The sequence below is a fragment of the Sitodiplosis mosellana genome, unplaced genomic scaffold, assembly GCF_009176505.1.
Source record: "Sitodiplosis mosellana isolate CC-2019 unplaced genomic scaffold, AAFC_SMos_1.0 Smas_scaffold_6167, whole genome shotgun sequence".
Classification (NCBI taxonomy): domain Eukaryota; kingdom Metazoa; phylum Arthropoda; class Insecta; order Diptera; family Cecidomyiidae; genus Sitodiplosis; species Sitodiplosis mosellana.
The window spans coordinates 2,757,638-2,772,632 of NW_022601408.1; the positions used below are offsets into that span (position 1 = coordinate 2,757,638).

General features: G+C 36.1%; 4 protein-coding genes across 5 annotated transcripts; 2 read left to right on the top strand and 2 right to left on the bottom strand.

The window, feature by feature from the left end:
• Positions 1 to 24: 24 nt before the first annotated feature.
• LOC129575469 (uncharacterized) lies at positions 25 to 3,356 on the top strand. The gene is made up of 5 exons (XM_055459150.1): positions 25 to 796; positions 1,226 to 1,928; positions 2,027 to 2,085; positions 2,152 to 2,360; positions 2,443 to 3,356. Exons 1-5 carry the CDS (start codon positions 706 to 708, stop codon positions 2,641 to 2,643), a joined length of 1,263 nt encoding a protein of 420 aa, XP_055315125.1. The 5' UTR covers positions 25 to 705; the 3' UTR covers positions 2,644 to 3,356.
• A 582-nt stretch (positions 3,357 to 3,938) lies between these two features.
• Positions 3,939 to 9,275, bottom strand: LOC129575465 (patj homolog). The gene is made up of 6 exons (XM_055459142.1): positions 8,088 to 9,275; positions 7,246 to 7,824; positions 6,028 to 7,178; positions 5,622 to 5,904; positions 5,406 to 5,511; positions 3,939 to 5,273 (listed from the first exon to the last, which is right to left on the bottom strand). The coding sequence occupies exons 1-6, from the start codon at positions 8,300 to 8,302 to the stop codon at positions 4,974 to 4,976; spliced, it is 2,634 nt and encodes an 877-aa protein (XP_055315117.1). The 5' UTR covers positions 8,303 to 9,275; the 3' UTR covers positions 3,939 to 4,973.
• LOC129575471 (dnaJ protein homolog 1-like) lies at positions 9,191 to 12,897 on the bottom strand. Its single transcript, XM_055459153.1, has 3 exons — positions 12,419 to 12,897; positions 10,906 to 11,221; positions 9,191 to 10,773 (listed from the first exon to the last, which is right to left on the bottom strand). The coding sequence occupies exons 2-3, from the start codon at positions 11,212 to 11,214 to the stop codon at positions 10,000 to 10,002; spliced, it is 1,083 nt and encodes a 360-aa protein (XP_055315128.1). The 5' UTR covers positions 11,215 to 11,221; positions 12,419 to 12,897; the 3' UTR covers positions 9,191 to 9,999.
• Positions 12,898 to 12,983: 86 nt separating this feature from the next.
• Positions 12,984 to 14,990, top strand: LOC129575474 (borealin). Of its 2 annotated transcripts, none has more exons than XM_055459156.1 (4): positions 12,984 to 13,336; positions 13,444 to 13,716; positions 14,068 to 14,416; positions 14,503 to 14,990. In XM_055459156.1, exons 1-4 carry the CDS (start codon positions 13,237 to 13,239, stop codon positions 14,687 to 14,689), a joined length of 909 nt encoding a protein of 302 aa, XP_055315131.1. In that variant the 5' UTR covers positions 12,984 to 13,236; the 3' UTR covers positions 14,690 to 14,990. The 2 variants fall into 2 exon arrangements, with proteins under 2 accessions (XP_055315131.1, XP_055315133.1); XM_055459158.1 differs by having other exon boundaries at positions 13,027 to 13,336; positions 14,080 to 14,416.
• Positions 14,991 to 14,995: the final 5 nt, after the last annotated feature.

Here is a 14,995-nt window from a genome sequence, read left to right on the forward strand (position 1 = left end):
ACCAGCGATTGCACAATATCAACACTACCACCACCCATATGGAAATGCCCCGACAACTACAATGATATTACATTTAGTTATATACGTTCTTTCTGAGTCCAAGTCGAATTGTGTGTGGGTAGGTCTTGCTATAGCGATAACCTCTGTGTGTTTTGTATGATTCGTTGGAACTGAGTATGCAGCAGTACGAACCAACCAACCGAACGATACAGTTCGAAATCGTGTGCGACGTTGTCACACACAGCATCTGCAAGCAGTTGTGACATGACAACTTACATTACTGTACCATAAGTATTCTTGCTCTATTTGGGGGATGCGAATAACGAAAGATTCATTTGGAAAATTCACCAAAAAATTTGTTTCGTGCGTCGAAAATCGTCAAATGAATTAATTGCAAAATTAATAAAATAAACAACAGAAAGAAAACGAAAGCATTTGGAATATTACAGCGAAAGAGAGTGTGTTTGTGGAAAGTCACAGTGTGGGAGAAAGGAGAAAAAAGAAACAAGTTGAATTGCGCTACGGGTAAATGTGATGCGCTTATTTTATCGATTTTTCCAATTTATACGTAAATTGTGAACTGGTTCATAGGGCTGTGCAGGGCAGAAAGAGTGCGCACGATGTTTGAGTGAGAGTTAACGTTTTCTCAATCATCTAATAACTCCATATGGTTTACTAAATAATAATAAATACTAAAAGATTGAAATGTTCAACACGCACGGCCTCATCGTTGTCCTAATTCTAGCTTTAATTAATGCAAAAACAGCCGTTACGGAGAATGATTACATATACCCAGGTAAATTTTTATCAAAATGTTCTATTTCGGCGTCGTTGACGCGTTGATTTGTACATTATTTCGGCTGTTCATTTGGTTTTTGTTTGTTTGTTCATTCGTGTTATCGACAACTAATTTTTGTAGTTAGTGGTGAGCTGAACATTTGTTGTATGCATAGGACAGAAAGCACGAAACAAGTGATTTATTCGTACATATAAATTCAATGCGCAAATGACATGAAACTAACATATGCTTATCGAATGCTGCAACTTATTCGCCTAATATTTTAATTTTAACACTACTTTTAATGTATAAAAGTGATAAAATTCCAAGGTTTCTCTTCTAAAATGAAATTTAAATGATTTTCATTTCTTTCTTTCTTCAATTTCTTTTAGTTGTTTGTTTAAACTTTAAATAACCCAATCATCAATAACAATCTCTTTTTGCTAGGTTTTCGAAAGCCACCTCAATTGCCATCAGGTTCAAGCTATGGAAATTACCTTTTGGCACAATGGAATGAAGTGAATAATATTATTAAGGCAAAGCAACGTTTTCAACAGGAACGTCAACAACAGCAGCAGTACTCATTCCCAAACAATGAACAATTAGCGGAAGAAGTCTACAGACCGGAATTTACCTATCAATTACCCCAAAATTCGCCATATTCAAATGATGAAGAGCCATCGTTTGCCGTTGGACCGGGCCATCCAAAATTCTATGAAAAAGTTGGTATTCCCATTAAAGATGAGGCCATCAAATCAAAACAACCAGTGTATACCTACAAAAATGTGCTGGGCGCCGAAAATGAGCCAGTCCATTTAAGCAACGATGGTATTTTTCTCAAGGTGAAAGCTCCAATGAATGTCAACCCAAAAATCATTGATACAAACGATGATGATTCAGATGCTGGCACTGATAATACTTATGATATATCCAAGTCGAAGAATGTATTGATGCTTGAAGACTTGAAGAAAATTGTTGAGAAATTGGATCGCACAGGGAATGGAAAAGCTATTGTCAATGAGCAACAAACGCAAAGCGACGTTGCCAAGAAACCAGTTGACTTGAATTCAGCTTGGGTAATTGCAGTCATTGCTGGCGTTAGTGCCGCATTTACCGTTGGATTGCTTGCTATTGGCATTGGATGGTACACGTAAGTTTGCCTAATAGAAAAACAAAACAATACACACATGAAAATAGTACGTAAGCATGTTTTTCATCTATTTAATGATGCATTTCATTTATTGACAGTTTGCAGAAGAAAGCAAAGGCAGCAGCGGATGTCGATTACCCTGCTTATGGCATAACCGGTATATTATTCATATTTGCAATTGGCCGTTGATGATTGTTACTAATGGAATCTTTAATTCGAATAGGTCCCAATAAAGACGTTTCACCATCGTCAGGCGATCGGAGATTGGCTCAAAGCGCTCAAATGTATCATTATCAACATCAAAAGAATCAAATAATTGCAATGGAAAATCAAAATAGCGGCGAACAAAATGGCTCTATGTCCGATATCGAAACCGATGAAGAGAATGAAGAAGGTGACTACACAGTGTACGAATGCCCAGGATTAGCACCAGTGCGTATACCTTATTGTAACACCACATATTTCATGCCTAAAAGTTTATCACAAATTCTACCTTGCTCGATTTTCATTTCAGACTGGTGACATGGAAGTAAAGAATCCTCTTTTCCTTGATGACCCAACACCAATCAAGAAGAGCACAGCGGCAAAACCGCAATCATCATCACCACAGCAGCAACAACATCAGCAACAGCAGCAACCACAACAAAAACAACAAGTTAAACCCCCACAATCAAACGATAATCCTAAAACTTCAGATCCAGCCATTAAAAAATAGCTTTTCTAAGCCTAATTTATATAGAGGACCTAAAATTTATTTTCAAACAGCAACAATAGCAACAACAACAACAACAAAAAAACAACTATATTTATTATACTGTATATTATAAAGAAAAAAAAAACATGAAAAACACTACTGTATACTCTACAAGCATGGACAGACAGATAAACAACCAACAAATCTTTTAAATAAAAGATATTTATTTGAAAATTTTGTGTGAACGCATACGCTATGGGGTTTTCTCAGACACAATTTTTTTTTTCGTTTTCATTTTAAATTTAATTATATTCCAACCAAAATTAGTCATTAAACCATAAAATCAAATTCAGGTAAAACGGTTTGCTTACGGAACATTGTTAAAATGTTGCTTTGCCCCGGTAATTTTTGTTTTTCTCTCTCTCTCTCTCTCTCTCTTGGAAAAAGACCAAAATGAAGCAACGATCGTCGATGGCTGTTTTTGAATATATATTGATTTCTAACAAGGGCAATTTTGTAATTGGATCGATGTAAGCGCAAAACTGAATTTAGTTTTATGGTTTTTGTCAATCGGTTGTATACACTGGATACTAACTATTTTTTTGTTCCTAAATAAAATATATGATGTATCATTATTGTGACGACAAAAAAAAAATTAAAATAATAAAAATAAACAACATAACAAATAAATTTGTATATGTTAATATAAATATATATATATTTAATACCAACAATCAGAATGGTTGTTTCTAATACTGCGCGCCAAATATGACACTTAATTCTCCATTTTTTCTGTGTGTGTGTGTGTTTTCTTCTTCTTTTGTTTTCTCTTTGCAAAAACAAAAATCGAAACTTCTATTTTTTTATTGCTCTTTGAATGGAATTGGTTTTGTTCTACCGATTATTTGTCTATCAATTTTGAGCTAAATATCATCGCTGAATGAATTGGAGTTCATATCATTTTCATTATGAACTACTTCTAAATTAAATGAACATAGGAAGCAATTCAGTGGCTTTTTATGGTGTTGAAATTATGGAAATTCTTTTGGAAACTAATTTGATCATTTTCTATTACGAAAAGTAAATTTTCATCGTTAAAAAACAAATTCGATAATATAAATATGATTCTCTCAGTGCTATTCGAATTTCAAATCGAAACCAATTAAAAATATTGCAGAAAAAAAAAAAAAAATCTATAACTATTCGCTAATTAGCTGGGGAGCATTGAACAAATTCAAAAATTGTGCACTTCATTTTTCAAACAAAAATCCCAGCTCAACAGGAAACAAAGACCAAAGACATGATAAATCAGCTTATTCCAAGTGAAATGCAAACTTGTATTGGTGATTTTGGAACGGAAACCGAAAGATACACAATTAACTGAACATTTAAGAACTTATCGCATACGAATAATGAATCATTTACGATAAATAAAACTATACCGGCTCCTCGCATACGATGTATACAGCAAGTTTAATCGTTTCAAAATAATATTTTCCTATATTTGTTTCCATTTTATTTCTCATTAATAGCAAATGGGGTCGTCAACGTTTCTCAATTTCTTGAATCTAGAGATCATCCTAAGGGCCGAGAACAAATTGCAATGCTGTATATTTGCCATTTTAAATTTATTATAGCCCATTTATTTAAGCTCATTCTAAATTTACGAAAAATATACACATTGGCTTTTTGTGCTTTGCTCCTAGAATGAACTCGGTTTGCAAGAATTGATCAAATGTTTCGATTCATCTTGTTTCTCTTTTGTTAATTGAATTAACGTAACGAACTCACAATAGTCGGAATGTCGGTTTGTTTTGATCTAATTTAACGTGCTTAAACATTCTTTTTCTTCTAATATGTATAACCAGGGAATCGCTGGAGCTGTCACAACCATTACAATTTTTGGATTGTGTCAATTCAAACGGAAACACTGACTAATTTAAAATCATAAATAATGGTGCTCTTTTCCACCATTTGTCTAATCCAAACCTATCGAACGCCATTATTTTTACCCTTCAACTTGATTTTGAGGCTCAAGATTAGTATAGAATCGGTTCATCGAAAATTGAAAAGTGAATAACGATAGTGAAGCGATACATTCACTATTTGAAGTGTTAGTTTGCAGAAATTTCAACAAAACATCAGAAATGATAATACATTCGAGTACAAATTATTATTTACTGGTAATTAGCACTTGGAAGAGGAAAAATATGCATAATCGAAACCGTCGAATGTTCTATTATTTTGAATTTTCATTTTGACGAAACGATTTCAATGAAACGAAGTATACGTTCTAGATTCTTGTATAGTTCAATAAATGCCTCAAAATCAGTCTTAGGTATAACTAAATATTATTTCATTCGTCCTGCCGAAGCGACTTTCATATCTACTGAATTGCTATGTTCCGTTGCTTGGTTTGGCAGAAGCGATGCGTCAGCCATTGGCAATGGTTTTGCAACACCAATGCGTACAACACCTTTTGGTGCTCCTTTCAGCGCCTGCACAGCCTGATCCAATGATGAATTTTCCAAGTTAATATCGTTGACAAAAAGCAAACGATCTCCAGGTATCAAACGACCATCTAACTGTGCTACACCGCCCGGCACAAGCGATCGAATCACTATCAAAGTGTCGTTGGCATCGAGTGGATCCTATTTAAAATATACTTCGTTTTTTTTTAATAATTCAAATAAGCGATGGATTTGAATGTAAAACAGAATTATGACCAAGTTGATGTAAACAAACAACTGGCATATCCGTCCCTGGAAAAGTGGTCAACTCACTTGATAGTCTAAGATGGAAAATCCAAGACCACGTTCGCCTTTGATCAATTCGATAATTTGCGGCTCTGAACTCCACATCGCTAATCCAGTTAGCGGCTCAAGTGATCTGCACAAAGATTATTCATTTTATTCGAATTAGATGTTTTGTTTTTATTTTCATGAAACATGAATAAAGGTTTAATAGATAAGACAAATAGATCATCATCGAATTCTTACCTTGATTTCAGTTTAGAGAAGGAATCATCGGTTCCACCGCCGCTTGTAGCTAAGCTACCATCGGATTTGGCTTTCACAAGACGATCAGATGAAGGCATCACTTCTCCAATATTTGGTGTTCCGCTGAGTTCCAAGTCAAGCTTTTTGCGAATATTTTCTTCGGTTAGTGGTTCTTCTTCCTCTTCGACGCGAGCGCAAACCATACGAACATCTTGTGGTAGCTCTTTAAGTATTGCAACCACTTCCAAATGATTCATGCCAAGTAGTCGTTGTCCATTCACCTCTGATAAACATAAGGAGTAAAGTTTAAAGTGAGCAAACGAAAAAAAGTCATCCTAGAAAGACACATTTTGAAAGATGGCTAAAACGTTGTCAAATGAGTGCTTATCACCCGCGTGTGACTTACCAAGAAGTTCGTCGCCTGAACGAAGTAACCCATTTTGGCCGACTGGTCCCTCTGGCAAAATCGATCGAATATAATGATGTGGTCTTACTTCGCGGCCACCTTCCACATCAACGGTTCCTTCTAATGAAATGCCCAAGCCACTCGATGCAGTGAATTTTCTAATTTGAGCTACAATAATGTTTGTTGCATCGCCTAACACCGATTGCCATTTATTTATGATTGTATTTTCTACGTCTTTTGCTAATACCGGTTCAACCCAGTATTTTGGTTTATCTGGAGTGGTAGATGTTGCATCTATGCTTTGATGTGGTTCAGTATCCGGTGTTTTTTCACTCAAAGCGGACTCAGGTTCAACATTGCCTGCACCACCTTTTGCGGTCTCAATCGGATCACGAGTTGTGGTCAACTTGCGTGTATTTAAATTTGCCAACGGGTCGATCGATTCTTTCGATGGGGTATCGGTTAACTTAAAAGTGGACGCAGCCGATACCGTATAGCTGCCATTTTGCTTGGAATGTGTCGATGTTACCGATGGTCGCCTGGTTAATTCAGCAGCTCCAATGCTTTGTGTGGATGAGCTCTGTGATCGGCCAGGTGTTGGGAATATTGTGCCACTTCCGCTTGGTGTCTGTGGCTTTAGTTCATTGGCTGCAATGGCTTGTTGCAATTGTTCATATTTTGGTCCACGTAAATATCTCTCCAAACGCAAAGAAACCAACGTTCCGCTCTTTTTCAAAACTTCGACCGCCTGATGATTTGTAAACCCTTGCAGCGATTGATTGTCAACTTCGATAATGCGATCATTAACGGCAATCTTTCCACTCAAATCGGCTGCACTTCCGGCCGAAACACTTTTCACAAAAATGCCAGAGAGTTCTTCTTTTTCACAAACGTAACCAGCAATCGTGATACCCAAACCATTTGCGTCTTTCTTAAGCTCGACAACAAATCGTTCCGTTTCGGGCATATCCAATTCGGTGGGTAATGACATCTTCGAGCGGTTCACCATTGGATCCTCAGCGCTTTCGTTGAACAAGAACTTGTCATTTGCTGTGGGCGTCGGCGTTGATTGGGGTGTTGAAAATCCGAGGATATCAGCATAGCCAGCATCCAATAAGTACCGCTCGAGTTTATTTCGATCCGAAAGAAGCCTGCGAATTAAGTTAAATGTTTATTATTCGCCAATGAGAGACTCTCATTTGAGTTTAATGTTGTTACCTTGCTGGAACAATAGCCGAGGAGTCAACATCTTGACTATTCGCTTTGATTGGATCGATTGGTCGTGCGACAACGAGACGAACATGCGTTCCCGATCGTCTAAGTACATTGGCCACTTCTTCCGAGTTCATGCCTTGCAAATTAACGTCACCAATTTGTAAAATGTGATCACCACTGATGAGTCGACCATCACGATCAGCCACACCGCCCGGTTTGATCGTTTTTACTATTGTACCGGATGTTCGAGCACCGATAATTCCGAATCCCAAACCAGTTCCATCATTGACCAGTTCGATTGATTGAATTTGAACACATTCCGATGCCATGATATCGGTCGAAAAGTTTGCCGTATCATTGGTAGCTGCCGATTGTGGGCGTTCATCATCCAAACGGCTCACATCCGAATGTTGATTGTATTCTAATTTACTTGAAATACTTGGACTGTTTGGACTGCGTGGAGATAGTTGAGCCGACGGTACACGTTGCTCATCGACATAGTCACCACCATACATATCCATTACCGGAGGAACATTGATTATTAAATCACCTGACAAACTGATATCGAAGTCATCTGGCAACCTGCAATTTTCAATTCATAATTAATTGTCAAAATCACCATCGAAAAAAGAAAGAAATCTTCAACATATTTTTCAAGCTCATTCATTACAAACTTCATTCCTCGTTCATTAACCTGAAACAGGTCATTAATTAATACCAATCAGAATCGATTCAGAATGCATGTTCACAACAATGATGTGTACCGTGGCAATCATCTAATCACTATGCAAATGTCAACGCAATCATGTTAAACTCTACACAGACACTAACTTAGGAGTACTTACATTGATGGATGTTGCATGATTTGCGAATTGAGTTCGGCAGCTGAATCTTCGATTTGGATGATACTACGAAATATTGGATCTTGTAAAATATGCAAAATTGTTTTGAGGCTATCAGCCGTGCTGGCCTGCAACTTCGGAATGTCCGAGTCATCGACGGCTTTTTTGATAGCTTCAATTTGTTGCAACGCCTTCGAAATATCTAAATTAGTCTGCATTTTGTGTCTAGTGTCTAAAGATTATTCCACATGAAATAATTTCGATTTAAAACCGTTTTCAAAATATTCCTCCGTTCGATTGTCACTGAATTTGTTCTTAACAAAAAAAAAATACACGCACAAAACAAGGCTAATCGTACTTATTAATTATTTAGTCAAAGTCATTAACAAGCTCAATGAATAAATGCCACAAATGTATTGCCACAATGAAATTTAAGAAAAACGGCAAGAACGAAAAAAATGAGATTGATGGTGCATCCGTTTTTCTTTCGTTTCTCTTTCGTTTCAAAATAAATAAAACAAAACTCTCTTTTCACTGCATCACAATGAAAGAAAAAAATATATACACCAATTAATGTCGAACATGTACAATACAATTCCAATAGTGTGTATATATATTACACATATAATATGGCGCTGTTGTCTTCCTGGTTCCAAATTTTTGATATAGGAGGCACTGTCTTTGCAATAACATTGACAAGCAAAATGCACTTGAAATGCCAGCTTTCAAAATCGATTACAAAGAAAGACAGTGTGTGTGTGTGTGTGTGTGTATGGATGTGTATGATAAAAATAGAGATAGACACATGTATATATCGTTGTTGAATAATATAGGACAATATGAAAATGATGCAGAATTCTTTTCGATATTACAAATATTTAAATATGATTTTTGTTTCTCATTCTTCTGGAGACTCATATGTTTACAAAACAATCCAAAGTCTGACAGTTCCGAAAACATAAACATTCAAAATGAAAAAACAATCACTAGGTGTTGAACACTTTGTGATGTTCTAGAAACATCGAGAACAGTGATAGCGTCATAGCTCGACGTTTTTTTTTTGCTCATCTCAAATGATAAACAAATGGAAAACAGTAAAACACATCTTTTTTTTTTTCTTCATTATTTTACTTGTACTAAAACGTACGTTGTTTATTGAAAACTTATTTCTCCTCAATCACACTTATCACTAAATACAATGTCGTTATAGTCTGTATTCTATTCATTTTCACACAAATTCCTCATCATTACGAGCGTTAACAAATCGGCAAAGAATTGTAATGCTAGAATAGAATTCACGACGCTAGTATGAGATGAGTTACATGATACATCTGAACTATGTATGATTCTCTGCTAGATTTGAGTGGTTAACAGTCGCTATTTACATGACAATCGATGCGTTCGGCAATTGGAAATGGTCAAAATTTCGAGGCGGTCGCATAAATTTAGATTTCAATGTATTTCGACAAATCAGCTCATACAAAATTTAATATAGAGATAAATTGATTCAGTGACTGATGTTGGTGACACCACACTACTTGTTGGAGTACTTTGCAACGTGCATCCGAAATCGAACCAAATGAAAAACAAATTTAATTTTTAGCCTCGAAATTATTCGCATTGATTGCCAATTGTTTAATGCAATATTTTATCTTTACAATATTCTATATTAGGTGTATACTGTATATATATATATATTAATAATATGTTCAACGGATTAAAAAATGACAAAAGAAAAAGAATTAATGAGATAGATGCGCACGCGAAAATCCTCAGACAAAAAAATTATTGGAATATTGTGTGAAAACTGCAATAAATGATTTCCTCCAAAAGCATTTCAAAAATGCTTCCAATGTGTGATTTGTCATCAGTCGAAACCGTTTCGCTTAGTTTCAAGCTAGGTAATACCCGTTATTTAATTGGGAAATAGGTCTGCAAGTATATCTTTCGTTGCTTGCGTTAATCGGTCGGGGAACTGAATTTCGAACGCAACCAATAGATCACCTCGTCGTGATGGCTCTTTTGGGAATGGTAGACCTTTACCCTGGATTCGTTTAACTGTATTCGGTTTGATGACCTCGTTTGTTGTATTTAATGTGATTGCTTCGCCGCTCAGCGTTGGTACACGAACCGTAACACCACACAATGCTTGTCTTAGTGTGATTTTGGCTGTGTATCGAATATCACTTGATTCTCGTTTGAATGTTGCATGTGGCTTATCGCGAATGATGAACACAATGTCGGCTGGAATTTTGCCTGGCATCACATCACCTTCACGTTGGAATGTGATCTTTGTTCCAGCCTTCCATCCTGGTTTCACTGTGATATTCAGCACTTTTTCCTCTTTGCGCGCTGTACCATCTTGTTGCATCACCATTCGGGATATTTTCATTTTTTTCGTGCAACCTTTGTCGATGTCTTCTAGGCTTACGTACAAATCATGTTCAATTGGTGGATCTTGTTGTCCTCGTTTTCGATTTGGCGATTGATTGTGCACGTTGAATGATTGTGAACGGAATGCACCGCCTGGGCCTCCTCTTCCGCCTGGTCCACCAAACATGCCATTAATATGCGAATATGCATCACCGCTATCATCATCCATACCACCAAACATATTCGATTCGAACATTCTGTTGGGATCGCCGCTGGTTGAGAAGAAGATGTCAAATGGATTCGAACTACCGAAGAACTGTAACAAAACAAAAAAAGAAGATGGTATTTTAGTAAGATGTGTTCGTTTTTTAATGAAAAATTGAAGAAAATTTGTAAGATTGTTTTCTTTTGAATTTATGTAGTATCAAGCCGAGACTGTGATGCTTACCTGTGCAAATGTAGCTCTTGGATCTCCGTGGAATTCGTATGTAAATTGCTGTCCACCTTCGCCGGTTGGACCACCACCAGGTGCTCCACCATGCAATCCCTCTTCGCCGTACTGATCGTAGATATCGCGTTTCTTTTTGTCGGATAGCACTTCGTAGGCTTCAGCAATTTCTTTGAATCTTTCTTCGGCGCCAGCCGTTTTATTTTTATCGGGATGGTATTTGAGTGCGAGTTTTCGATAGGCTTTTTTGATCTCATCATCATTAGCCCCTTTCTGAATTCCGAGAATTTTATAAAAGTCTTTTCCCATTTTGCTTCTGAAAATAAAAATGGAAACAAAACACCGTTAATATAATGTTGAATTTGAGCAAGAATCCGCTATTTTTATGAGATATCAATTTAAAATCTAATGCAATTTGAAAGTGAACGAGTTGTAAAACGTTCTACACACAAACATGCACTGCTTATGCATCGTACAGCTTCCAATTGAAACTAAGTCTCACAATTAAAAATGAATCACGTTCGCAGGAACAAATTCAATTTTATGAGCAAATCTTGTGCTATTAAAACCATATGACACCGTTGGCGTTCGATCTCAGTGCATATTTTGCTGTTGTTATTGCTTTACAACGATTTCGATTCAAATGTCGAGCAAGAGAAAAAAAAGAAAAACATTTACGACGATGAATGTTCACTGGACGAAAATGTAATGCGTAATGGTAATGTATCGTGCTAATATTGAAATGTCCTTGATTCGAACATGCTCTAAAAGCTTCTGTATTGAATATTCGTCTCTCCGATAGTAATCACGACACATGACAATGATGCAATGTGAATGGGCGAAAATGAACAAGTCACTGTTTTGATGAATGTTTTTTTTTTTATTCTTTCTCCCTCTCGCAATAAATACATATTTTACACGGTTTTGTCAAAAACAAAAACTAATCACCTCAACAAAAAAAGGGTGACTCGTTCAAGTTCGCACACAACATAATACAAACACTGCACAATGCCCAATATATCCATTATTCGGTTTTTTCCCTCTATTTTATATAAAATATAAGCCAAAACAATAGCAAATTGCTAACTGATGTGGAATCGGCTCCACAAACCACGCATAATCGTTCCACACAATGTGCAATTTTCAAATATTGACCATTTTCAATTGAATGACATCGAAAAATTTACATTTTAATTTCACGATTCTATGCTATGCTGTACACAAGACGGCAGAGAAAAAAAAAACTGAATTGATGATGATATTCAGCCAGTATGGTGCTTGCAAGGCAACACAATGATGAATTATTAATTGCAATTAATTTATTCAAAACAATAAAAATGGAATCGAAAACACACAAAAACTAAATCGTATTTAAAATGCCTATAACTCATAGAGTACAGAGAAAACGATTCATTTTCAAAATTAAGCACGCAATAAATTCCAATTTTCCACTGAACTTCGTCGTCGTAATGAAATTTTATTTTGTCACTTGAAAAACACAAAGTCTACTTACTTTTGTTAGATGTGTCACAAAAATTTGGTTCTGATTGTAAATAAATAGAAAAATTCACAAAATAAAATAGATGTTCACGTATTATGACTTCAAAATTAAAATCAAATTGAGTTTTTTTTTTCTTCTTTACTTTTCCGTCGAAAAGTTCACTTTGCTACTTCAAATGCTTTCGTATGAATGTCTACGTGAGGCAGCCGCACTGCTTATATATAACGTCAAAATTGGGTTCTCGAAACTTCTAGACTGAACGATTCACTTCTGTAATGTACCAGACATGAGCGCTCGCAATTTCTCGACAGATTCGATGGAAGTTCGAATATTCTTCAATTCACCACATCGTTCGCGGTGGGATTGATTGAAAAAATGCGAAACAATTTATTAAATTGTACAAATGTTTGATAAATTCATGCATAGTTTGTTTTGTCATTTTCTTTTTCCTCTGTTGTGAACGACATTTGTCCTGAAAACATTTCAAATGAAATGTAAACGAACGTTTTGGATTGCCATTTTGGAAACGTTCAGTTTTTGCACGTTCAACCGAACGAAACAGGCCATACTTCAGTCGATACAACGATGTTGTAGATGGCAGCATGAGCATACGGCATTCTGTCTTTTCAAACTGAACTTTCAACAGAAAAAAAATTTGACTCTTGTGTTTTTGGTTGAAAGAAACGCATTTTTTCGTGTTAGCTTTATTTTATTTTAATTTTTGAGTTGTATCATTAGTTTCATCAGTTAGCTTTGGCATCATCATACGAATTATTTGAATTTAAGAGTGACTGAAGAAAAAAGAGTGAAAAAATAATAATAATATAAAAATGCCACGAACCAAACTCAACAAAAAAGTTACAAACAAGCGAAACAGAAACAGCACGGCAGATGATTTGCGTGTAAATGCAATGAGCGATGTTGACCGAGGTAAAGTTCAGATTTCAAAATGAACGAACTATGATCAACGAACAAATCGTAACTTTGATCGCAATTTTACAATGGTATTTTTGTTTATTATTTTTTCATGTTCTTAGAAATGGAAACGATGCTCACAGAATTTAAGTTTAAGCAAGAGGAGCAACGAGACCAAATACGCAATCGCATTGCAAATATTAAGTCGAAGCTCTCAACGGCTTTGCTTGAAATGAAAATTGGCGTACTGAAAGAGTTGACTGAACAATCAATGAAATCTTATGAACAAGTACAAGATCACATAAACACCAACAGCGGCCCGTTGGCAAACATAACAAATCAAACGCTCAACAGTATTAGTATGTCATCGGCCAAAGTGTCAAAAACAGATGATGGTATGTATTTGGTTTAAGCCATTTTTACGTTGTTCCATATTTCTTTTCTAATCCGATAATGCAGTGTTTTCCTTTGCTGAATCATTGGCGTTGAGAAATCTTCTTTTTTTTTTCTTTGTATTTTAATATTTATCGCTATAATTTGCTTTCTGGTTATGGTTGCACCTACTCCAACTAATGAATTTCTTTTGTTTTCCCTCTCATTCATCACACGCTTTCAATCACTTTCTTTCATTGATCACAATCCATTCATTGGATTCACACCGCCTCGCATACGCACAATCCCATCAATTCATTAAATCCATCAATCTATTATTGTAAATAAAAATGCATCGGCAAATAAACACACAGGCTACATTACAGGCGATAGCGTTCGATCAGATGTATCGCGATCAGCTCGCCCAGTTGGTCCATTCCAATCGGCCAAAGCCAAATCGCGCCGTCGCAGCCGATCGCTGAGCAGTGTTATTCAAAGCTATACGAAAGGTGCACCGCGAACACAGCAGCTGATGAAATCACGAGAATCACGATCAAAATTCCGCACACCAATCAATAATCGCATTCAATCGATTAGCGCTGACCGCATGATGAATCCAGTCACTCCAAAAATGGAGGCCGGTAGAGCAATTGCTATGCTCCGTTATGCTAAACAAGGTGAAACAGTCATTTCCCTGCAGGGAAGTCCTGTGGTTGCAACCAGGTGAGATAAATAACTTCAATGTAGATGTTTGAAAATTGCACTGAATCAGAACACCAATTGAAATTCCATTTTGTTTTTCTTTCCAGTGTTTTGGGAAATAACGCCAATTTAAATATTCCACTGGCTGATGGTGTGATCTGTATTCAACCCGCAATGGGTGGCTCGCTTGACCCAGAATTGGTATCAAGAATTGATAAACAAACACTAGACGAACTGCGTCGATTGCAAGATAATATCGATATGATTATGCAATGTGCAGCCAATTCGATGTGAAATGAAAAGCCCATGGACACACACATGCACACACATGCACACACAAACACGGAAATTCATCTTAAAATAGGATTAATCATCATTTAATTTGTGTTAGTTTTTTTTTTTTTCTTAAAACTTTCTTTGTCGAGTTGTCAATGATAAATAAATGTTTTACATATTCAAACAGTTCATTAGGTGATTTACAAGCGTTCTCAATTCTTAGGCCATTGTATTTGTAAATCAAACATTTATTTCATTAAAGTGATTAAATTTGTTTTTTTTTTTTTGTGTTATGCAAACCAAAAGATCAACAAATCGATTTGC